The 25,453-nt window shown below is 48.3% G+C and overlaps 3 protein-coding genes across 5 annotated transcripts; 1 reads left to right on the forward strand and 2 right to left on the reverse strand.

The window, feature by feature from the left end:
- Nucleotides 1-676: 676 nt before the first annotated feature.
- On the reverse strand, nt 677-3,760 carry LOC117836691 (uncharacterized). Its single transcript, XM_072290688.1, has 4 exons — nt 2,904-3,760; nt 2,458-2,651; nt 1,587-2,110; nt 677-1,101 (listed from the first exon to the last, which is right to left on the reverse strand). The coding sequence occupies exons 1-4, from the start codon at nt 3,337-3,339 to the stop codon at nt 948-950; spliced, it is 1,308 nt and encodes a 435-aa protein (XP_072146789.1). The 5' UTR covers nt 3,340-3,760; the 3' UTR covers nt 677-947.
- A 4,142-nt stretch (nt 3,761-7,902) lies between these two features.
- Nucleotides 7,903-9,649, forward strand: LOC117860862 (probable inactive linolenate hydroperoxide lyase). The gene has a single exon (XM_034744268.2). It carries the CDS (start codon nt 8,066-8,068, stop codon nt 9,569-9,571), a length of 1,506 nt encoding a protein of 501 aa, XP_034600159.1. The 5' UTR covers nt 7,903-8,065; the 3' UTR covers nt 9,572-9,649.
- Nucleotides 9,650-20,461: 10,812 nt separating this feature from the next.
- LOC117864977 (transcription factor MYB3R-1) lies at nt 20,462-24,684 on the reverse strand. Of its 3 annotated transcripts, none has more exons than XM_034749047.2 (7): nt 24,377-24,684; nt 24,152-24,206; nt 23,773-23,830; nt 22,836-22,874; nt 22,648-22,747; nt 21,645-21,773; nt 20,462-21,288 (listed from the first exon to the last, which is right to left on the reverse strand). In XM_034749047.2, the coding sequence occupies exons 1-7, from the start codon at nt 24,409-24,411 to the stop codon at nt 20,631-20,633; spliced, it is 1,074 nt and encodes a 357-aa protein (XP_034604938.1). In that variant the 5' UTR covers nt 24,412-24,684; the 3' UTR covers nt 20,462-20,630. The 3 variants fall into 3 exon arrangements, with proteins under 3 accessions (XP_034604938.1, XP_034604932.1, XP_034604944.1); XM_034749041.2 differs by having other exon boundaries at nt 22,836-22,878; nt 23,773-24,027; XM_034749053.2 differs by having other exon boundaries at nt 22,836-22,878; nt 23,773-23,861; nt 24,377-24,683.
- Nucleotides 24,685-25,453: the final 769 nt, after the last annotated feature.

Below are 25,453 nucleotides of genomic sequence, written 5' to 3' on the forward strand. Positions count from 1 at the left end.
CTGTTGATGCCCCGCGGGCCAATGCATCACCGAAACCAACCCCCGCCGGGATGGAGCTCGATGCCGGGACGTCCAGCCCAGGCGGCGCAACGACGTCCGCGCGCGAAAGCGGCGAACAATGGCAAGTTCCTCCATTCCCCTCGGCGGTGATTTGGTGAGTGATGAAAGACACGAATGCCGGGCAGGAGCGATTGGGCTGCGTGGCCTCTCCTTCCTTCACCATTGACTGCTTCAGGAAGCAGGACCGCCATCTTGTGATCTTCCTGCGGCTTCTTGCTGGGATAGTTTGAACAACAACTTGTGATCCATGTCTGAAATCCAATTCCTGCATGGTCAGCTTGCATTGCAACCATCACTTTTTTTTTGAAAGGACATTGCAACCATCACTGTTTCAAATGAAACATAATTGGCCCCGTTTGGAGACAGGACTAACGTTTGGTCCCTGTCACACCGAAACCTAATTCGCGAGACGAATCTATTAAGCCTAATTAGTTCATGATTTGATCTGGTGATTCTACAGTAAATATTATACTTAATAGATTTATCTCGCGAATTAGCCACGACTTATGCATTTAGTTTTATAACTAGTTTATGTTTAGTCGTATCAAACATCCGATGTGACCCGATTAAAAATTAGTTCATGGATGGCATAATTCCAGTAGGAAGCCAAATGGTAAAAAAAAAATAGCTATCCAGCTAGTCTCAATTATTACATCACAGGACATTGTTGTATAACCTCAAAAATCAAATATAAAGAATATTGCTAAAGGGCTAGGGGAAAAAGCCCTTGCTCTGAAAACGCTGTAAAAGATCCCGCGGGGAAAAAGAACACTCATCTGAACTTATTCTACCTAATCACTGGGCTAAAAAAACTGACAAAAAAAATCCAAGGGACTGAACAAACTAATAAAACCTCTAGCTAGGAACAACCAAAAAGATCAAGCTAGCTAGGAATTTGTAGGCTGATCATCGCCATGCTGTGCAGACTGATCGTCGCCGCCATGACAACTGCTGCTGGACGCCTTTGCAAACCTGCCTTTCACTCGGTTTCGTGTATCTGCTCGTACCTTCCGGGACACGTACATGATCTGCTTGCCAAACCTGCAAATGCAATCGCAAAGTGGAGTGAAGAACCATCATCTCATTTCAAGGAGTAGTAGAGATTTTGAGTACTAACAACAACAAATCGGTCGATGAACTGAGTCAAGAATTAATGATGGCCTACAAAATAGAGCTCTTTTACGGTACACAATACTACTATACTAATATTCGAAAAGGACTAGTATACAAACATCCGACAGCCAAAATTAATTGTATACTACTGAAACCTTCACCTGTGGTATGGGTAGTATACATGAGTAATATAGGTAGTATAAGAATATCATAGTAAAAGAACACAAATGATATCACTAAAATTTTATTTTTGACTCTAGCATAAAGTTTAAAAGGCCATTCCATTTGAAATATAACTTTTCACGTGTAATAATTACTAAATCATCCATAATCATGAACATTTAGATCTTATGTATACTATATACTACTAAGTAGTAGTATCGTGTACCGTAAAGAGCTCATATAGTGCATACCTCCTGTTCTTCTTCTTGTCCTTGTATCTCTGCTTAGCCTCCTGCCTCTTCTCCTGTTGCTTCGTCCTTGCTTCCATGCCTTGGCTCAATGGTTGCTCCGCCGCCATTGCCGATGACGCCTGCAGAGCCGCCGCATCCTGATGATATTGGTAGACGACGCTCGTCGTCGTCGGGCTGCGGCTTATCGGCTTCACCTCCAAGCCCAAGTGCCTGCTTGGGAGCTCGTCCCGCCGTGGCAACATGGGCATGCCGCCGCTGACGTAGAAGGTGTTGCCACGAGGATGAAGCTCGGAGGAGCTGCCCGCATTGTTGTTGCTCGAGCTTGCAGTGGGCACTGAACTGAACTGCTGATGATAAGCTGCATTGTTACTGGCCAAGGATTCCAGAACAGCATCAGTCGACGCAATAATCGGTTCCGAACATGATGCGATTAACGGGTGATCATAACCCAACGGTGGCGGCGATGCCTGTGGCCGACAGTACCGAACAGATGTATTAAGGTACCAGCAAATGCGAATGCGAATGTTAATATTTCACGTGTGAATGTTTATTTTCCTTAATTAAAAAAAAATACCAGCAAATGTCAATGACTAATGCAACTTTTTATCTAGGGCAAGCTATGTTGTTATTTTTTGGATTGGGTTTATCTTTATATATACTGCGCTTTATCATTCAAACTCCAAATTTTCCATGGATCTTGAAGCTTATACTAATCCATCGCTCAAATTTCAAATTATCAATGTATAGATCATCTTGAAGCTGGAGGTTTGCTAACAGGACCGCATCTAGATCGATCGATGAACTTATTGGTGCGTAAAATTGCATGCAGTGATGAACTTGAACATTCAGAATATGTGATCGTCGCCTATACCTCGAGAGCGCCTTCTCTGTGACCCATCGAATTGAAGGAGTTGGTCAAGTTGGAATCTTGTGCGATGAAGTTGAAGTCGTCCAGCCCTGCATCGCCGAGGTTGGGCCAGTCTTGTTGCATGAAGAGCTCGTCGCCATCACCGGTCGGTAAGGCCATCTGACCTTCAGAGCTGCCTCCGGTTTCGATGAGACTACCTGATAGTAACTAAGCATCAAATAGAAATGGAAAAGCAAGTGCTCGTGGATCTTATCTGTTGCCTAAAATTAGGCAGCGATGGAACCCAGGAGGGAAGGACAAAAACATGAAAAAGAGAGATGAATCAGCATTGTTTTATTTCACCGTTTGCCTTCATTTTGATTGAAACGAAGGCTTTTTTGATAGATAAAAATATATTTCATCAAACGATAGATAGGTAAATCGACTATATACCTCAGTGCTGACATTACCATCGCGCCAAGAGCTCGTGCTCGGCAAGTCCGGCAGCAGTTCTATGTTGATTAGGTCGGGGACCCAAGTGTCAGGCTCCGGGAGCGCCGGCGGCGGCGGCGGCGGCGGGGTGGTGTCACCGGATAGGATGCGCGCGAGCTCCGCAACGTCCGGGACCCCGGTGTAAGCGCGCGCCGGGCGCGTGGCGTGGCGGTCGGCGTCGCACCCGGCGGCGCGCGCGCACGGCGCGCAGAGCGAGGCCTGGTGGTCGCCGCAGAGCGCGGCGGCGGGCGCGGCGTGGCAGGCGTCGCAGAGCGGGGCGCGCTCGTGGGCCGGCGCGGCGGCGTGCACGCCGAGGTCGCAGGGCAGGCAGAGGCGCGTGCTGTGCTGGGCGCAGTGGAGGAGCGCGCGCTGCGTGGAGCAGTAGGCGCAGGGGGCCTCGTCGTCGGCCTCCATGCCCTCGTCTGCTGGTGTGGCGTCGTTCCGAGCCGTATATGGCGCGCCGCCGGCCTGCCGGCCGGCGGCGAGGATGGGGTTGGTCGCCGGGCCTGTCGTCACAGCACTGTAGATCGACCGAGGGGGGTGGTTGGTGCCGGCCGATCGACGATCGATGCACTGTAAGGTGATCGTCGACGATGGCGGCGGAAGGGGATTCGGCGCAGCCAGAGGCCGTATATATAGCTACCTAGGTGGCGGCTGATCACCACCATTTCCACGTGCCGGAAATAGAAAAGGGCTGCGGCGTATTCGGTCAAGCAAGCGCGAGCAGTTTCGCCCCCGAAATCGTAGGCGCCGCCGTTGTCACATTTGGATGGATCATATTCGTCCCACCAATAATGCAGCTTCTTGTGAACGCAACTTATTGCCACACCAAAGTCTTTTTTTACACTCATGCATGCTGCCTTGTTTAGGGCTTAATTCCTTCATTTTATAGCGGTTCACGCCAGTTGGGGTTTTTCGTGTTAGGGTTGATAATCGACCTTGGAGATATACTTAGAGTATCTCCGACAGTCCCTCAATAAATATTTCCCAATAACTAGTTAATAGAGATATCTCAATATTATTTTCACCGTTATTGGGAGAGCTGCTTTTGCAGTCTACCAATAATCTCATCTCAATTCAACTACCGTATTAGGAGAGTCATAATTCCTCCTTTATTTAGGGAGAGTTGGGATGAATTATTGGATTGTCCCAATAATTATTGGAAAATGGAAAGGTAAAAGGAGACTGCTGGAGCACTATTTTCTTATCAACTCTTCCAATATGTTAGTGGATTTGGGAAAGAGAGACGGTTGGAGATGCTCTTTCAATAACTAGTTTTAACAAGATGAAAAAATGGTGCTCAAACAGTTGTCCAATCTGCTTTCTATTTTTTCCACATGCCCAATACCGGCTCCATCCCAAGCCAATGCAAATATGCCCCCCTCGCCGTGCTCCCAATCCCACGGGAAAAACGGTGGAGCAAAAAAAATCACGAGTTACTGTTTACGGAGGCTGTTTACGGAGGGGGGAAAAAATTAAGTGTTGGGTCCACGCATGGATGATGTGGCAGCAATTGTACCTTTTGATTCTATTTTTGGGGAACTGTTGGTTGGAAGGGTATTTTTTCCTCCAATAGTTTTGTTTCAAGGCATCAAACCTAAATCTTTCGAACTTTATTTTTTAGGTACTTTTCTTTCTTTCTACGGAAAAGTTATACCTATTTGCCAGCGTAGTACGCTATTAGAGGAGGGCAGTGCGGTCTTTCGGAACAAAAAAAAAGGCAACGGCTGATTATCGGTGGTTTGGTAACGTAGAGGTAACTTCGATTAGTGTAAAAATAATCTACTTGCATATCACGCAGCTAAATTGTGTAATTACTGTAGAAAAAATAATCTACTTTGCGGTTTGCTCCGCCACTGAGTGTTAGGGTTTAACTCTTATCAGCCATCTGTATCTGTATGAGAAAATTGATTTCTTATCTATTTCTCTCTCACTCTTTGAGCCTTTTCCTTTCTATATCACCGAAAGAAAGCACGAGTATCGGTAGACTTGACAAAACTGAATTTAAACTAGCCGTCGTCCCCACCTACAGTGAACAACTTTCCTTGCCACCCACTTATTCCTTTTTCAAACCTCTCCTCCATCATTTTCAATCTTTATTATTCAGCTTTCTGACATGCACCGGGATGCCAAGATAGCGAAAAGGGTACGATCAAACCTTGCACACCCATAATGTTATGAGTACACTATCTCATGCTTCTTAGCATGCACAAAGCAGAAGATCTCATTTTCTTTTAAATTTATTTTTAGCGCAAATAATTGTTCAAATATAAAAGTACTAATTTCATGTTTTTTTTAGCAAGGTAAGTCCCAACCTATTTTTTATAATTTTTTTATTACATTTAATTTGCTCCCACATGGAGTCGAACCCCAACCTATTTTAATTTTTTTTTATTCCAGACCCGTTTAGTGTGGGAGGAGAACCCAAACCTATTAGATGCTACTCAAGTGCTCTAACTACTAGATTAGAGGTACTTTCACCAATTTAACACTTGTTCAATATTAAGGTTGGTCTACGAAAATTATAGTGTCATTCGCATATTGTAGTATAGACAACACATCTTCTATTAAGTGAGGCACCACCCCTTTAACTTGGCATCTTACTTGGCCCTAGAAATAATGATCGACAACATGTTTAGTACTATATTGATAGTATTAGCGACAAAGGATCGGATCACCTTTCATGAGCTCATTCCTAGTCTGGTCTTAATCCCAATGCTTCCACCCTGAGTAGAAGTTTCTACCCACTTGCACTATGTCGGTGAACATCTTTTCATTCTCACAATTTGCTGCAAGAAACTCCACTTCACCTTATTTAAGCCTTCTCAAAATCAATTTTAAAGATAATCTCATTTTGTTTTTTTATGTGTAGCTTATGTAAAATAAGAGTCCCTAAGGTAAAAAGGCTGTTTGCGAGGGTCTAATGATTTTTGGGCTACTTTTACTACTCTGTTAATGGCCACTTTGGTACTACTCTATTAATGGCCACTTTGGTAAAAATCTTAAAGGTAACATTCAACAATCAAATGAGCCTATATTGTTGAATACTCCCTCCGTTTATGTTTATCAGGCATACCCGCATATCGAGATTCAAACTTTGCTATCTTTGACCAATAATTTTTTATTTTTATGATGTAAATTTGAATAGTTGGATTTGTAATCAAATGTACCCTCTTTATAACCATAAATAAGATAAGATAAGAAAAATTAATGATCAAAACGTAATTTGGGAGATCGTACCATGTCGTATCACGTCTTATAAAAATAAATGGAAGTACTTCGTGGTAGTAGAATTATAGTTCCGAGTTAAGACTATGCAAGGGTAGCATGCCATTATGAACTTCTACTAGAGCCATTAACTCATCCTTAATTACATCCCAGAAGACTTATAAAATTCTGGAGGAAATGCATCAGAACCTGGAGCTTTATTATATATGCTCCATCTGAAATAAGCCTCCTTTACTTCAACCTCCGAGAACTTATCGATTAGCATTTCATTCTCTAATATAGAAATCAAAGGAATGTCGTCTCTACGAGACTCGTCCATGGACACATCGTTATTTTCCGATGATCAAGATATGATTACATAGAAACCTTAATATCAACTTATCAAGATATGCAGCTTTCCCATGTATTATTGAGAAACAAACAGTTGCTAAATTGCTTAAATCTTGCTTCTAATATGAAAAGCAAAAGGAAAAGAAACCAAATGTAGAATAACACTGGTAGAGAAACGAGCATTAGTCCCGGTTGGGAAATCTCGTAGATCTCGGTTTTCCTTTGCACCAAAAAAATATTAGAAATTCCCGGAAGACCCTCCCTCACGCGCAAGTCACACGATTTTTCACGCAAAATATGCACGTGCGCGGTGCGTGTGATTCGAACTCACGATCTTAAGTCTTGTGTGTAGCTTCCTTGCTAACTCACACACACAACACATCTAACTAAGTAGTGAATGCAATCCTTTTGTAGTAACTCGTGGGTGGTGTTACCAACCGGGACTAAGGTGTCTTCACGGACGAGCTTTTTATTGAGCATCACCTTTAGTCCGGTTGGTGGACTAAAGCTTCTTTAGTTTCGGATCAAAACAACCGAGATTTTTTATCGAGGATTGAATCTAGTCCGTCTTCGAGACAAGTGTCGATCTCGGGGAGTGCCGCCGGGGGGGGGGGGGGGGGGGGGGGGGGGGTTTGGGGTTTGTTGTCACAGGATGCGCGTGAGCTCCGCGGGCTCCGGGATTCCGGTGAAGGCGCGCGCCGGCCGCCTGGTGTGGTGCTCGCAGCCGGCTAAGCGCGCGCACGGCGCGCCGAGCAAGGCCTGAAGATCGCCGCAGTGCTCGTCGGCGGGCGCGGCCTGGCAGCCGTAGCAGAGCGGGGCGCGCTCGTGGCCCGGCGCGGCGGCGTGCACGCGGACGTCGCAGCGCAGGCAGAGGCGCGCGCCGTGCTGGGAGCAGTGGAGGAGCGCGCGCTGCACGGAGCAGTAGGCGCCGAAGACGTCGTCGTCATCGACGTCCATTATTGTGTCGACCTCCTCTTCCCAAGCCGAACATGGCGCGCCGCCGGCCGCTCGATCGGCGCCGAGGCTGGTGTTGGCCGTGCCTGCCATCTCAGCACAGGAGATCGACCGAGAGTACGACCCAACCGTGGCGGATCTACGAGCGATGCAGTGTGTGTGTGTGTATATAGTCGGCGGCGCCGTTACCACATTTGGATGAATGGATGGATCATATTCTTGTGTATTTTGATTCATGTCCCTGTATTCTTGAAAAAAAACAGTAGCTAAATCGCTTAAATCTTGCACCTAATAATAGGAATAAAACAAAAAGAAAAGAAACAAAATGTAATAAGCTGTGAGCCAATCACAATGCTCGCTAGCGTCTCACCCGGGCCCACGTGATCCCTTGCCGTCGCCAATGGCGTCGTCGGCAGAATGGCAACGTGCCCATTCTTTGTTTCTGTTCTCGTGTGAAGCCGGTGTCCCACGACCATTGTCGCGTTCCGTGCGCTGGCAGCTAGAGCAAGCGTTGCACTTCTCACTCTAGCTGCCGCCTGCCAGTACTTAACGATGATCGAGCCACACGCGCAGCTCCGCTCACCACCACCACACACCGGAGATAAATAGCTAGACGTCGTCGTTAGCCATGCTGCCGACCTTATCGCCGGCGGCGAGCGCCTCGGCGACGCCCCCGCCGCGGCCGATACCGGGCAGCTACGGCCCGCCGGTGATCGGCGCGCTCCGTGACCGCCTGGACTACTTCTGGTTCCAGAGCCAGGACGAATTCTTCCGGCGGCGCGCGGCGGCGAACCGGAGCACGGTGTTCCGCACCAACATCCCGCCGACGTTCCCCTTCTTCGTGGGCATCGACCCGCGCGTGGTCGCCGTCGTGGACGCCGCCGCCTTCACCGCGCTCTTCGACAACACCCTCGTCGACAAGCGCGACATCCTCATCGGGCCCTACAACCCCGGCGCCGGGTTCACCGGCGGCACCCGCGTCGGCGTCTACCTCGACACCGAGGAGCCCGAGCACGAGCGCGTCAAGAAGTTCGCCATGGCCATCCTCCACCGCAGCGCCACCACCTGGGCCTCCGAGTTCCGCGCCGGCGTCGACGCCATGCTCGACTCCGTTGAGGCCGACCTCGCCGCCAAGGCCGGCGACGAGAAGCCCTCCGCCAACTACATCGTGCCGCTGCAGCAATGCATCTTCCGGTTCCTGTGCAAGGCGCTCGTCGGCGCCGACCCATCGGTGGACTGGGTCGTCGACAAGTTCGGGTTCACCATCCTGGACGTCTGGCTGGCGCTGCAGATCCTCCCCACGCAGAAGATCGGCATCATCCAGCCGCTGGAGGAGCTGCTGATCCACTCCTTCCCGCTGCCGTCCTTCCTCATCTGGCCGGGCTACCACCGGCTCTACCGCTTTGTGGAGGAGCACGGCGCCGCGGCGGTGGCGTACGCGGCGGAGGAGCACGGCATCGGCAAGAAGGACGCCATCAACAACCTCCTCTTCGTGCTCGGCTTCAACGCTTTCGGCGGCTTCTCGGTGTTCCTGCCGTTCCTCGTCGCCAAGATCGGCGAGGCTGCCGACCCGACGGGGCTCCGGCCGCGGCTGCGGGAGGAGGTGCGGGCGGCGATGCTGAAAGCCACCGGCGGCGGCGACGCCGAGTTCGGGTTCAAGGCCGCCCGGGAGATGCCGCTGGTGCGGTCGACGGTGTACGAGATGCTCCGGATGCAGCCGCCGGTGCCGCTGCAGTTCGGGCGGGCGCGCAAGGACTTCGTGCTCCGCTCCCACGGCGCCGCCTTCCAGGTGGCCAAGGGCGAGGTGCTGTGCGGGTACCAGCCGCTGGCGATGCGGGACCCGGAGGTGTTCGACCGGCCGGAGGAGTTCGTGCCGGAGAGGTTCCTCGGCGACGAGGGCCAGGCCCTGCTGCAGCACCTCTTCTGGTCCAACGGGCCGGAGACCTCGCAGCCAGCGGCCGGGAACAAGCAGTGCGCCGCCAAGGAGGTGGTGGTCGACACGGCATGCATGCTCGTCGCCGAGCTCTTCCGCCGCTACGACGACTTCCAGGTCGAGGGCACCTCCTTCACCAAGCTCGTCAAGCGCCAGCCGTCGCCGACCATGTCGGAACCGGCAGCAGCCGGAGCGCAATGAGCAATTGAGGATTAGTAGCATCATGTGTAATTGTGTTCCGATCCAGACGCTGATAATAAACACTTGTACAATTGCTTCTTTTTCTGGTTAAAAACACTTGAAAGTTACGAAATCCCGGATCAGCAGGGGAGAGGAGTGAAAGCAAGGAACACGAGTGGAGGAAGAAACAAGATGAGGAACAGTCCAGCAGCTGATGGGCTTGTGCCCGTCGCTTGCGATTGGCAATGTCAACAGAGAGCGACGCATCGTGCATGGACAGACGGTGACTCGTCTTCGGGCCCATTTGAGACGTGGGAATCATTTGCATATCCATCTCTATGCAAAATTCAACTTCATTTTGTAACAAGGAGCATTGCAGCTAGTACATTGATTTGACGTGGGAGTGTGTGTAGACTGAGCAGCTAGCTTAGCTAATCCATCCAAATTACAATCGACAGGGCATGTGTGCCAGCGACAAATGTTTACTGTACTGCTGCTGCTGCTGCATGTTGGGAGGGGTCCATTTTATCGGTACTATATAGCAATAGCTATTCGAAATATCTTGCAAATTCGTGATGGGATCAAGACGCAAGGTCCAAATTCAACTGGGACGATATAATTGCTCTATCATCTTTAGCCCCTGTTTGGAAAGGCGGTCGGGAGAAGCGCTTCTCAGATAAGCTGTATAAATATTGAAATAGCAAGCGGGTCTGAACCAGTTTCTGCGTTTTTTAGTACAAATGAAGGTAGTGGGGAGAAGCACGGTCAAAAAAAAGCTGCAAAAAAAGCACGCCGTTTGGCTCCTAGTTTCATCTTATTTTGATCATAAGCTGGATGTGAGCTGTTCCAAATATATCCGAACATGGAGGATTACAAAGGACCAATAGAGCTATCACCACCTACGGCCTACCTCTAGCAATCCGTGGGATATAAGGCAAACGAAGGATAACCCCTAGCCTAGACACCACATCTAGGATATTGATTACTACCATAGACTAACTACGTCTGTCGACCCGTAGCAAACTATGACACTTTGTATAGATACAGAGCGACGAACCCGCAAGCAAAGGGAACAGATCTCACTTAGATATAAGTACTTGTTGACGCCAGATTTCGACACGTATGGAATCGGCGTCAAGGAGGAAAGGATTGGCCGATACGGCAAGATAAAAGGTCACGATTGGGAATCGGCCAGTTGGTGCTACAGTTGGAGATCGACCGATTGGCGTTGCAATGTTCTGGTGGATGGAGTTAGTAGGGATCGGCCGATTGAAAGGCTGGAGCGATTGGGCCAATATGGGCTTAAAGTGGAGCAAAAAGAGAAGATAAAAGGGGATTGGCCCGCGGGAGCACAATAACCAACTCCGATACGAGTTGTACTTGTAAATGTTCGTTTTCGTTAAAATTAGAGATAGATCCTAGTCGGTTAGGAAATTTATTGTAATAGGCTATAAATAGCCATCTTTAGAGATCTGTAAACAACACATCAATCAATACAACAATCTACTATTTCCTCGTACTTTACTTTCAAGTTGGCGACTTCACCAATACTTTTCTTCTTTCACGAGTTCGTACGGGTTGGCAGGGCTGCATCGACACGATCTCCGGCCGATTCTGTAAGTTCCGTTTATCGAGTAATATCTAGGCTTTAACTTCGGGCGCATCTGACATCACTTGGCATGTCTTGTACTCTCTCCAGCTCATTACTATTCGTTTAGATTTTTCTGGATACATACCTTGTGTTATGTACCTAGATACATACTTATGTCTAGGTGTATAGCAAGAGGCATGTATGTAGAAAAGCCAAAATGAATAGTAATTTGGCACGGAGGGAGGAGTATTTTTTGCATTTTTAGAGAGAGAGGAGGGCTGCCGGTGGCGGCTCAAAAGTGGGACGGGGAGACGGCGAGTCGCCGGCCAAGTGCTTGTGTTGTAAATTTGTAATCTAGATGGAAAAGACCAAGTCCGGTACGATGGCGGCAATCAGCTGGACTCGTAAGATGTGGACGTGGCCATCGAACACTTACCGGATTTTGCTTCGCACCGCATTGATTTGGGTACGGTGCCATCACCGGATCGGACTCGACCGGCGTCTCCCCACGGAGTTCTAGCGGAACACGTAGTAGTATATAGTCGGAGGCGATACCGTGGCCTGCTCCGTCTCTTTGTTGACCTAGCAGCAACCACCAGTTTGCACATTCGATCCGCACAGCAGCCCTGCCAGCCGACGGACATGACGCGCACATGGTGAGTACTCTCGTGCGTCGCGCACGGCCGCCTAGGCACAGCCGCCGGCACTGCCACGAGGAGAGGCGCCGTCGGTGCCACCACCGCAGGGACTGGGAGGTGGGCTCATCGACGTCGTCAGCCTTGCGGTGGTGCCACGAAGAGGCCGAGAGGGATGCACGGCAGTGGGACCGACGGCGTGCCGGGCTCGAAGACTCGGCGGAGGTGCTGGCATCGTCATCCCCCACGAAGAAGCCTCGGCTTCGATCCGAGGTTGGACTTGTGCTCGCACTACCGGAATGTCCAAGTTTGTCATGTGTCCATGGCACACGGCAAAGCCCAAAAAACACTCGGCAAAGCTTTTGCCAAGTGTTACACTCGGCAAATGGTACATGGCGTACACAGTGCCGGCAAAAGTTTCTTTGCCGAGTGTTTTTTATCGGGCACTCAGCAAAGACTTTGCCGAGTGCTAAAACCGACGCTCGGTTAAAAAAAGCAACGTGACGGCACGAAGATGATCACGGCACGTTTGCCGAGTGTCTAGAGGCATGGGCACTGAAGCGTCCCCACATAAGTAGAGACTAAATGTGATACAAATATCAGTCCCAGGAGGCTGATAACACATTTATTCGACAGATAATTCAGTTACCGTACAACTCCCGAGGGAGTGGGCGTGAAAGCCACACAGCGATAAACAGTAAATAAATAACGGCGGCTAACCAAGCGACTGCCAAAAGACAGCACTCGGGACTACACGGCAGCAGCAGCATCTTGGGCAGGCGAACACCACAGGCAGCGTCGGGTGCGGACACAACCTCTACTCGAGGTCCTCTGCGACGAAATCCGGGTCTTCCTCTGTAGCAACGAAGCAAGGGTGAGTACTAACGTACTCAACAAGTCCAACCCCATCCATGGAGGGGATACAAGCAAGTTTATGCACAAGTATAACAAGGATAGGCTAGAGTTTATTTGCGGAAAAGCTAAATTTTAACACATGCAAGGGGTTGTTTTGAAAGGGATTTTGTAAAGCTTTTCTTTAATACCCGAGGCGAAGAGTGGGGTTGATCCTACACAAAGGATCCAAGCTTTTATCGCTATCGGACTCCTCGCCCGCCATAGCGCACGGCACAACTGCCGGGCTCTTCTGAAATCCCACACACACACACACACATGACATTCTTGTCCAAACACTAGTTATGTGACCAAGCCGTAACTCGTCCAATACCGTGGACACGGCTACCCGGATAGGTTTTAACTCTGCAGAGGGTGTACACTTTTCCCACAAGTAGGGTACCGCAGCACGATCACCTTAGTGACGGTACGGATCCTAACAAAGCCATTACCCACCTTAGCTAGGACTGGCTAGTTCTCGCGGAAACACCCAAGGGGCTCACGGCTCGTCCAAGCGACCGTAGCCGGGACTTAAGTCACCAAGATCTTACTCCTTTTCCATGGGTTCCCGTTGCTCACCAGCACCCCTGAGGACTAACAGTTCAGCTAGTGGGATTTATGCTAAGCCGTTGCCCATACAACGGTCGAGTGGTTGCACGATAGTGGAATTAGGCAAGATGACACATCAACTCGGTCCTTAATTATGACAGGATGGATATCTCCCGACATTACTCAACCACCAAGGTACGAGCACAACAACGTGGCATCCCACACAAGGAACACCTATCCATCCCGTCTACACATCCTTTTTCCCGAACCAAAAAGCCAATCCTCTTACTTGGACACACACACACATTTATTTTCCGAAAACACCAATGTAATAATGATTGCAATTGAGTAGCAATTTCCTAAGCGTTCTAGCAGTGGTTATCATCTAAACAGAGCGAGTCATATTTAGAGATGAGCATAGGTCAACAAGGAATGTTCATAACAATCAAGGGGTGGCTATCCAACCATGTCTTGTGATAAAATCACATGCATTTTGTAAAACAGGCCAATAGGTCGTGTTTGAAAAACTAGGTATTAAGTATGCATCAAAGGGTGAGATTGGACTTGCCGTCTTCAAAGCCTTCCGGGAGTTCCGGCTCGCGGTACTGGTCCTCGGGCTCGGGTTCACGGTCAAACTCTTCCTCGGGCTCCTCCTCGGGCAATCCGCGATCTACGGCACACACAAATAGACACACGAATAAATAAAAGAGAAACGATTTTTAACCGTGAGCTCCGAACAGGAAACGCGAACGGAAAATAGGTAGAAGGATTATTTTTGGGAAATTTGGGTATGGATCGGCGAAAGTATTCTGGAGGATGACGTGGTAAAATTTGGGATTAATTGGAGGGAGTTTGGCGCATGAAATGACGGGTTAAACATTGATTAGGGGCTTAAATGGAGGGTTAGGGCTGATTTTTAATAAACCAGGGACCTATTTGTAATTTCTTTCGGAAGTGGAGGGGCGTATGTGTAATTTGGGGAAACTTGAGGGTTAGATCGGAATTCTTAGAGTTTTGGCTCCTTCTTCTTCCATGAACCAGAGGAAGAGAGAGGGGGGGGGGGGGAGTGGCCGGCGGCGGCCGGCCGGCGGGGCTGCGCCGGCGGCGGCCGAGGGCCGGGCGGCGGAGGATGGGGTGGAGGCCCCATTTTGCCTCACCTCGGGCGGCGTCGTCGAAGGAGGGGCAGGGGCGCCGGCGCCTGCGGGCGGTGGTGGCGGCAAGAGGGCGGCGGCGGTTGTGCAGGGAGGCGGCGGCGGTTGTGCAGGGAGGCGGCGGCGGATGATGTGGAGGTTGTGATGGTGGTGGCCGGGGTGCTCGCCCCCTTTTATAGGCTGGCGAGGGGCGGTCCAAGGCGTGCGGGGGTGGGGGTCCGGGCGGCGGCCGGCGATGGCCGGCACGGCACCGGTGCCGTGCCGGGCGAGAGAGGAGGGGGTAGGGGCCGGCAGCGGGGGTATGGCGCGGGGCCGAAGGAGGCCGGCGTGGAGGGGACGGCGCGCGGGGCCGGGACGGCCGGACGCCGGAGCGGGCGGCGCAGGCAACCGGGGCCTGGGTCGGGCGCACGGCCCGAGGGGCGGCGTGGTGGCACCGGCCGGGCGGCGGGCCCCTGGCGTGCGAGGCCGGGCAGCGTGCCCCTGGCGCGCGAGGCCGGGCGGAGTGGCGCCAGTGGCGCCGGGAGTTAAGAGCTGGGGCCGGACGGGTGGTGCGAGGAAGAAGGAAGAGAAGGAGAGAGAAGGAGGGAGGAAGAAGAAGAAGAAAGAAGAGGAAGAAGAAGAAGAAGAAAGAAAGGAAAAAGGGGAGGGAAAAGAGAAAGAAAAAGGAAGAGACCGGCGGCATTCGCGGCACGCGGTCGGAGCACGCGCACGGCGTCTGACACCGGCACTCGGCGAGATTTACGGGCACAGATAAAAAGATAGGTGGGGGTCGGCATGGGTACCGGGACGGCGAAATCGCCAGGGAGGTTTCCGATTTCCGGGAGCTCAGCGGTAAAAGATTTTAAGGACCGTTTTCACCGGGTGATTTTAGTTAGTGATTTCTGCGGGCGTTACAGGCACTCAACAAACATACCTTGTTTGCCGAGTGTCCCGGCCCAGACACTCGGCAGACAAGGCATTTTTGCTGAGTGGCAAACAAGGCATGTCGACGCAAGTTTGCACAAATACTGTAGGGACACCAAGTGCCACGCGGTCCTTTAACCTTTGCAAATGCTAGTTCCAAGAAAATGTCGGTCTTCTGAATCCATTCATTGGTCAATGAACCCTGACTAGAGCGGCCCGTGTACATCCACTCACGGTCATCCATCCTCTAATATATCAGCAAGTAATATAAAAATCAATTGCATCTACAAGTTCCTATACTGTCTAATAGGTGAAGATAGGTCCTAATCTCACTTGAGGATGTGTAGATGGGGTTAGTTTCCATGCTCTACTCTGATCCGAGACAGTTTCGGCAGCATCTCCCTGTTGTTTTCCGGATACAAGCGGAAGATTATGTATCCGGAGAACAACAGGGAGATGTTGCTAAAACTCTATCTCGGATCAAAGTAGAGCATGGAAACTAACCCCATCTACACATCCTCAGGCTGTCCAAAAAATGTGGACAATTGTAGAATGCCTCACCTTGCTATAGGGCAAAGTGACGAGCCGAGGACGATGGGGAATGATGTGTGCAATAGCCTCTCCTTCAACAAAGGAACATAATAGTGTCAATTATAAATTTCGGCAGCACCTCCCCTGCACGGTGAGGTAACCACAACCTGCAACAAACCAACAGCACGATGACTGATAACCACATACACAGCTTATACCTTGCAAAACCCAGAACTACCACGGGAAGTAGCCTCTCGTCACCGGCAAGGAGGGCTCACCATGCCGAGGAGGCTGCGGGGAGGGGCCAGGGAGGGCCTCACTGGGGCAGGGAGGGGGTGAGGGCGGCGGGGAGGGGGTGGGGGCGGCCTCACCATGGCAGCGACGGGGTGAGGGACGGCAATGAGGGTGGGGGCGGCGGGGAGGGTGGGGGGCGGCCTCACCGCAGCAAAGAAGGCATGGGGGTAGCTTGAGAAGGTTGGGAGGGTGTGGTGCGACCTCACCTCGACCAAGAAAGGTGTAGGGGGGCAGCGGGGAGGGGGGAGACCATGGCGGGAAGGGCTGGGAAGAGGCAGCAATACAGTCCCGACAGTGGGGAGGGGTAGGGACGGACGGGGAGAGACAGCAGGGGTGGCGGTGTGGCCCGGCGACGGGGAGACCCAGGGAGAGGCGAAGAGGTGGCGAGGAGAGGTGTGGCGGGGTGTGGCGGCGCGGCGCGATGGCGGGGAGAGGCGGGAAGGGCCGGGGAGAGGTGTGGCGGGGTGGGGCGTGGCGGGGAGAGGAGTGGTGACGCGGCTGGCGACGGCGGCGTCAGGTGAGGTTGGGTGGCGGCTAGGTGGCGGCGGTTGAAGAAAACGCTAAGGATCCACGCACATATGCGCCCTAAAAACACGGTTTGCTGAGTGTTAGATCACGGCACTCGGCAAACCCATCTTTGCCGAGTGCCCCAAACCCTAGACACTCGGCAAATAGCTTTGCACTCGGCAAATATATTAATTATTTTTTTATTTCCTTATTTTTCATAATGTATTTTTCTTTTTTTCGATGTACTTTAAAAATACCTTGTCAAATTGACTCAACAATATATATATATATATATGATTTTTTTACTAATATTATTCTATTATTTTATGAGTTACAACTCAAATTTAATTTATATCAATTAAAATTCTTTAATTGCACTTAATAAATTCAAATTATCAAACGGATCCAAAAAATTACCGAAATTTCACACAAAACAATCTATGTTCTCTATTGCCTATATAAAAAGTTTTGAAGTCAAACCCCAATTCGACCGTCACTTTGACTCCAAATCTTACCGATTCCTTCTCAACGCTACCATTCTTCTTCTAAGATGCTTCGAAAACATCGTATGTGATAAATTGTGCGAAACCTTCTCAGTATTTTACCACAGCCTCCATGTATGATATCATCACATCATGACAAATCCCATGATTTACAGACTTCGTTTGCTTTTTTTAGAATTTAAAAACCAATCGGCCACACATTCGTATTCGTGTTTTTTGAACAAGGTGTTCGAAATTTCTTTTCATTTCCCAGGTAAGTTCTAACACTGGACTCAATAACATGAATATCATTTTTCTACTTATTTTATTCTATTATTTCAATCACTTACAGTTGACTTATACCAAAAAATTCCTAGAGATGTAATAAATTAATTAAATATAGCAAACAGATCCAAAAATATATCAAATTTTAACATGGAATACCACATGTTGTATATTGAGAGTAGAAAAAAATTCAAGGTCAGAAGAGAAAAAAAATAAAATTATTTGCCGAGTGCCACAGATTTACACTCGGCAAACATATTAACGGATCGTGGCACGTTCTTTGCCGAGTGCATCCCTTTGCCGAGTGTTTTCTTTTCTCTTTTTCCGAGTGCCAAAATTTGCCGAGTGTTTATGTACATTTTTTCCGAGTGTAAGTCTTTGCCGAGTGTTTCCACTAACAGACACTCGGTAAACATATTAACGGATGTACATGTGGCATGTTCTTTGCCAAGTGCGTCCCTTTGCTTAGTGTTTTTTTCTCTTTTATCGAGTGCAAAATGTTGTTGAGTGTTTATGCGCTTTTTTGCCGAGTGTAAATATTTGCCGAGTGTTTTTTAATTTATTTACCGTGTGTCGTATTTTTTATCGAGTGTTTTTTGTTAGCACTCGACAAATAGCTTCTTTGTCGGCAAAGAAGGTAGCACACGGCAAAGCCGCAGTTTCCGGTAGTGTCGGATGCTCTGGAGGTTCGACGACCCATTTAATCCGGAGGAAGACAATGCTGCCGGTGTCCCGGCGGAGGAAGGCGTGGCGGTGGCGCCCACGCCGTCGTCATCAGCTCTGGCTCCGGCGGAGGCGAACAACTGCGACGGCGCGGTGTTTGCTCCTGAAGCAGCACCAGCCAAAGGCGGCGGCACCAGCACGGCGTCCTCGTCGACCTCAACAGCGGCTCCATCTGCAACCACCATCGGACTGTGCTTCGCATGCCGGTTGTCCGTCCCGGCGCCGCCGCCGGCAATGTCTACCCAGGCGGCTCCCCAAGCGCTGGTCTTCACCGGCACCTCCGCTGCTCCCCCATCTATGCCGGCCTCTACCCCATGCCGGCCGAGCCCGAAGCGGATGAAGATGACGATGCCCTCCGCATCAAGGCCGGCGTACGCCGCGAATCCCGCCATTCCGGCGTTCCCGATCCTCGCGCCGCCACAACAGCAAGAAGACGCCGACCCCGACGAGCTCCGGCGAGCGAAGGTGCAGAGGTTCGCCGGCCTGATCGCCAAGAAGCAGCAGGAGACGGCCGAGCACTACCGGAACCTCCTCCGGAGCGGGAAGGCGCCGCCGGAGCCCCCCAAGCCCAAGCCCGCCGTCGACGAAGAGGCCCTCCGCTGCGCCGTGGCGAGGAAGAGGTTCCTCGAGGCGCTGGCGCAGGAGGAGATGAAAGCTCGGGGAGCCGCGCTCTTCGTGCAGATGGCGCGCCCCGAGCACCTTAGGGCGCTCGGCATCGACAAGGCCATGGAGCGCGTCGTCAGCCCGGAGCGCCCTCGCGACGAGAACGGCGCGCCGGTCGTCTCGCCGGAGCATCCGTGCAGCCTGTTGGAGAAGCTCGGCTACTTCCTGAAAGTCGAGTATAGAAGCCTAGAAGATGTGGTTTTGGCGGGAACGAGTGGGAAGGGCAAATGTCCACTAGACATGCTTTATTTGCGATTTGGCCTAGCTAAACATGGATGCAAATTATTCGATATCTGAATTTGAATGCACAACGGTATGTATTTTTTGCAGGTTCCTTGCTATTGTTATGCAATACTATATGTGAGCATGGTATTGAATTCCCCATCCTAAATGTTGAAGTATCCACTTCCATATTTTTTAATTCGTATTCATAAATACTTCCTCCATCCCAAATTTCAGTCGTTTTGGTTTTTCTAAATACATATTTTTTGATATGCACTTAGATATATACTTATGTCTAGATACATGATGTATCTAAAAAATTCCAAAACGAACAGCAATTTGGGATGGAGGGAGTACAATATATGTGCAGCTTTTTCTTATTTATCAGAAGTACACACGCACACAACCAGGTATGCACAGTACACGCGCGTCCTAATGCCCGCGAGAGTGCCTTTTGTTACATACCTACAAATCACCGGTAGTGTGTGTAAATCTTGGACACTAGGATTTGAACCTTGGTGTCCTCTCACATTTCCACCACCACCACCACATACAGAGGTGATTCTCCAATATGTATGTGCGTAACTTGTTGAAGCATTCCAATATGACTAAAAGTTTCTTTCAATTCTAGTACCTATATTTGTATCCATTAATTTTACTCAGTTCATCATGTGTAGATTTTGAGGAAATATTATGCTATGATAGTCAATTTAGAAGACAATTTAGACTTTACGGTAGTATATGATATTTTCGTATATATATTGTTGTGTCATGACTCATGAGCCTTACAACTTGGCCCTAGCCTTGGTGAAAACCTGGGTCCGCCACTGTCAACACCTACTTACCGCTGACTGCCACTGCCTCCATCTGTCTGCAACATGGCGCATATAAAGGTAAGCTTGATGTTTTATTGTTCACCAAATATTAAAGAACTGTTAATCCGATTCAGATTGTTGTTGATTTCGATCCTCTTTGCATTCTCTTGTGCAAAATTCAAGTCTGAAAAGCAAAAATAGTACTGCAATTATGTTATTTAATTTCGGCCCCTAGAATTTAAACATGAGATGTCTCACCACGTGGGTAATTTTCGATTTTAATCTTAATAGCCATAGAGGATTACCCACGTGGGCGAGGTCTGCTGGCCCGCATCAGGTGTGGTTTAACAGGTTTGATTTGATCTGATCCAGATGCTCGGGGCCTCCCGGCAGAGAAATGGATACGCCGATATGGAGTAGAAGAGTCAACAGGGGCCAGTGGAGATCTAATTGCACAAGTTCACAATACATTCCCACTAACATTTCGTGAAACTTTAAAACATAGTTGATAGGACATTTTTTTACCGTCGCCAAAGAACACTAGGCAATTTTTGGGTTTATTTTTGTTCAATTTAATATCACAAAGTTTTCTGAGTTGCTTTGGGTGCTGACAGAAAAAGATTTTCTCAGTTAGATCCTAACCTTCAGAGCAGTGCAGAACAGCAGAAGTGACAGTGGCTTATGCATCCCTCTGCAATCAAATCCTTATGTGGAATCTCGGCAATATTAAATGATTTACAAGTAAATGAACAAAAGTTGCATGGACTTGAAGTCCAACAAGCAGAATTATTGATTTTTCTCCAGGTTCAGTCCCTGGATTATTTGTTTGAAACTAACATCACATACCAAGCTTGAAATCTTCATCATTTGTTGAATCAGGTGCGATGACCATTAAGCTCTCACAATATGACATGTCTAGAAGATCTGCTATACTTGCCAGATGTAGCTGCCGTGACTCTGGATCAGCACTACTGCAAATCGCATCAGAATGTACATTGCTTGATTGAAAACTAAGTGCTGGTGGGATTTCCAGAAAGTTTGTTGATTCCTCTTCTTTCAGGGGCTTTGGAGAATTCGCTGCAACACAAGAGACCTTCTCATCCACTGAACTCAACGGCGAAACCAATTTTTCCTCGGTTAGTATGTGCAAACTAGATCCAACCGTTCGCCCATCCACCATTTGCGAGACATTAACTGAATGAGGTATAGACCCTTCGTCATGTATAGAATCAGGACCTTTTTCTTTCAGTGTACATGCATTTCTACAAGCTTCTGTGAGTCCATGTTTAGATTTAAGTCTTACTGGCAGGTCGGCTGATGAAATTGGAATATTATTGGATGAATCTTGACTGCTTGTTGCGGTGGAGTCCCTACCCACTGGAATCAATGAATCATTGGGGCAGGGTGAAAGTTGCTCTGGCGATCCACTACCTAAATTTGACTTAATCTTTTTCTTCATAGCACCAGTCCAGTAATTCTTAATTGCCTTCCCTGTCCTGGTAGCACAAGAGATAACCATTTCAACATTTCTAGGTAGTCTAAAGGGGTAAAAGTTTGCTGAATCCTTACAAAGATAATGAACAAAAACATAAAATAACAAAAAATAATAACAACATAAAGTATGAAAGCAGAAAACTTGTAAGCTCACGTAACATAATAAAGACCTACCTATATCTAGCTAGTGGTTAAATGACTGGAGATGAATTTTATGGTCTGGTTAATAGCAGAGTAGGGAGTCTATAAATAAGCGGCATAGTACGAATTATTATTTATTAAATTTTACTAGGAGCATGGTACAAACAGAATAATAGAGCTTTAGTCTTCAAGTTTTAGTTTATCATCTTGATCTCACCTCCCAGGAAAGAATTTAGCCAGTTCACACCATTTGTTTCCATGAATTTTGTGAGCACGGATAAGATCTATCTCCTCCTGTTCCGACCACGGCATCTGGTTCACAGCAGGGTCAAGATAATGCGTCCACCTGCATCCTCATTTTTAATAAGGAAAATACTCAGCAAATTTGGAGACAAAGATATGAAAGGATAAATATCAAACATGGAATAGCTGAAAAAGTTCTAGAATTCAATACATTTATACAATATCGTCAGCATGAAAATGCTACTGCTTCGTAATTGTATTTTGTGACTAACAATACTTATAGTTCATCAAGGTTTTAAATGTTTCTATGGCCCACAGAGATATTAACCAATTAACTTGACTCACTTGTCTTCAAAGATATAATATGGAATTGACAAAGCTGTTCATTGGTCACAGTACTAAAAATAGCATACAAGAAGCCAAACACCAAAATTTTATTTATTACTCTAACTGTTTGAGAAAATTAATTTAAATAGAGGTAATATTGACTTTCTTACACCTGTATGTAATAAAACAGTGCAAACCATGTTTGGACTTAAAAGTAGAAATTAAAATCCATACAGTCCAAGAGGACAAGCCATTTCTACAGCAATTTAATTTCTTACAGGCGTGTAGTTCTGCCTTGTTGCTTGCATCTGAACAATATTTTCCCTCAAGAACCATATAGTTTCCTTTGCTGAAAGGAGATTGCAATGTGCTAAAAATGGAAAAATGGTAGAAGGTGCGAGATGTGGAAGCAGCAAACATGTCTTCAATGAGTCTTCCATAGGGCCAACAGACCAAAATAGGTGGCATATGACAAGTTCCCAGTTTCAACAGCCATAGATGCAAGCAAACATAGGCATACATATGGAGCTACATAGTTCTCATGGAACTTTTATCAAATCAAATTAAAACTAGAAGTGAACCTAGGCTGAATTATTTGCATTTGGAATCAGAAGGCATGCAACCAAATAATGTGAGTCCTGTAATTCTACCTGTCTCTACACTGCTTTCGACTACGACCGGGCACAGCCCGTGCAATGCTTGACCAATCTTTTGAGGAATGTGCATCCACCATTTGAATCAGAATCTCATCTTCCTGAAATACAACTAATTTTGTTTCAACAATTCACTAATGCAGAACAATATACAAAAATAAAGGTAGCTGATATGAACTAATAACTTTCCTCTTGTGACCATGCCCCCCTCCTCTTGAATGAAACTGTCTTGAAAGGCAGGCATTCAGTGAGACAGTTGAATCAAAACTATTGAGATTGCAGATGTTAAAAGACATAAAATGAGCTGGCAGGAGTGCAAGTGGTAGTTATAGATGCAAACTTCCAAACTATTGCTATGAAGACAGAAATGCTATAGAAAACTATGATTTAACTGAGGGAATGCAGAATTAACATTATACATTTTTTGTTTCCAAAGTTGACTCCAATTCAGGTCACCATTTGCATCCACAGGTCTAACATAAGCCAAATTACAGTCTTACACCATCATATTACAGATGAGCGTCCATGTTTGGTACCACTATTTCCTCTCATAAGACACTAATAAGATTTGTCAAAAAAACCAAGACACTAGCAATTATTCCATTCCTCTTCATTTACTCAGTTTGTTAAGAATTTTACTGAAATCACCGCGACCTATCATTTTAGCTACAAAAGCATTCTTATTACAAGACTTATCAATGAAGACTTCTATAAGAAAAATATGCTGGGAGGTTTGACACTATGGCATAGGGGGTAATGATGTTCCAAGCACAACTGTTACATATTTACTCATAAAAATACATTTGGTCATAACCATCACCATGCCAACATCATACATTACACATAGTTTGCAGAGAAAAATTTGAACACTAATACTGAGCAATTTCTGTCATATAGATGCACATGTAGGAGACTAACTCTTGCTTGGTTGTAGAGAAACTGAGAAAGTAGTTTCATCAGCGATGATTGGTATTAGTTAAGAAATGCCGGCTAATTCGACAAGACAATTGATTAAGAAAGTTTGTTCTAGCACCACAGTGGACACAGATTGTGAGGAAACGGATGTGCAAAATCTTTAATCTAGCCAAGAATTGAAATTACAATTGATTAAACTACGGTTACCTGTCCCTTCCGGTTCTTCATCGTCGAAATATTCAGAAGCTTGTAGGGGCTCATCATGCTGCAGTAGGAATTCATCCAGAGAATATGTACTATATCAAATCCATTCGAAGGATTAGAAATGATTAAATACCATATAGAATGAATATTTGACATGATGGAATATTGCCTGAAACATGAAAGGATGTGCTTCTGCAATAAGCTATGGGAAATTGAGAATGATGAGTATGAGTGAAGCAGCCCCCATATGATTGGGATCTAAGAAGTAAGAACATGCCAAACTTCAGCTGATACCAGTTTAGTTTTGGACTACAGATGCCACATTCAATTCATTGCAAACTTCGTGTAAAATACTAGTAGACTGGAGGTTATGCAATCCCACCTCTTCTGCAATCCAATCAATTTCGCGTGAGCAACTTGTTGGCTTGGTAGACGTCCTACAATGCAAAACAAGGCGGATGTCACTGAAAATTCTTGCTTCTTTTCTGGATTAACAGCTAAACAGCAACTGCCTAGAAGGCTAGAACTAGAAGAACAATGATGTTCTGACTTCTGAACCAAGAAACAGGGGGCACTGAATTGAATCAAGAGAAGGCCAGCAGACTACCCCCGCCTGTGGACGCCGCCTGCGCTCCTCACCATGGCCGCCTCCAGAGGAGACCAATTTCAGCTCGGGCTTAGCTCAGATCGAAGCAACGAAACGCAGCTTCCAAGGAGAAGCTACGCCCACCTTTCTGCTTCAAGAAATCGCCGTTGCCCAAGAGGGAGGTACCAGGCCGTGCCGAAGGAGCAGGCTTGCTCCTCCTTCCTCGCTTGGTTGCTGGAGGGAAGAAGAGAAGAGTGCCACGGCTGGGGGGCAGTGGCAGCTTTCGGCGGCTGCTCTCAGCCGCCGTTGCCGACTGCTGCGGGTCGGAAGCTGTGGGACCGCTCGATTTGAGATGAAAGCGCACGGCCCAGCACTGAGCTGGTAACGAAAACGGCCCAAGAGCGCTCGTGGGCCTCAGAGGCCTTCTTTTTTTCTGCTGAAAAAAGGTGGACTTTTCTTTTTCTTTTCTTCCCATTTTTCTATCTTTACCTATTATTAAAGCAAGTAACGTTTCTGCCTGGATTTTTCGTCCGTCGGACTATTTTTCAAAAAAACCCCTAACATTTCGTGATATCAACCTGCAGTCCAATTCTGAGTATAAGGGGCTCGAGTGGAAAAAAAATAGGAAAACGAGGGATTAAAGCGAAAAGAGTTCCGCTCCCTCGTTTCCCTCCCCTCCCTCGGGGGATCGAGATCCGCCGCACTCCGTCCGGCTCCGGTCCCGTCCCTCGGGGGATCTAGACGCCGCCGCTCCGTCCGGCCCTCCACCCAGCTCCCTCGTTCCCCTCCCCTTCCTCCGCCACCCTCCCTCTGGGGATCTAGCCGCCGCCGCTCCGTCCGCCCTCCACCCCATGTCCACCGACGACCTCCCGCCATCCTCCGACATCGACGTCATCATCCTCCGTCGACTTCCCGCCGCCGCTCCGTCCGGATCCGGGGCCTCCGGTCGATTCCCACCTTCGCCCTCCACCCTTGGTCCCGAGGTCGGATGCGCCCAACCCCTTGAGGGTGGAACTCCGCCTCGCCCGACCCTTGGTCCCGGGGTCGGATGCGCCTGACCCCTTGAGGGTGGAACTCCGCCTCGCCCGACCCTTGGTC

This window comes from Setaria viridis, chromosome 1 (genome assembly GCF_005286985.2).
Source record: "Setaria viridis chromosome 1, Setaria_viridis_v4.0, whole genome shotgun sequence".
Lineage (NCBI taxonomy): Eukaryota > Viridiplantae > Streptophyta > Magnoliopsida > Poales > Poaceae > Setaria > Setaria viridis.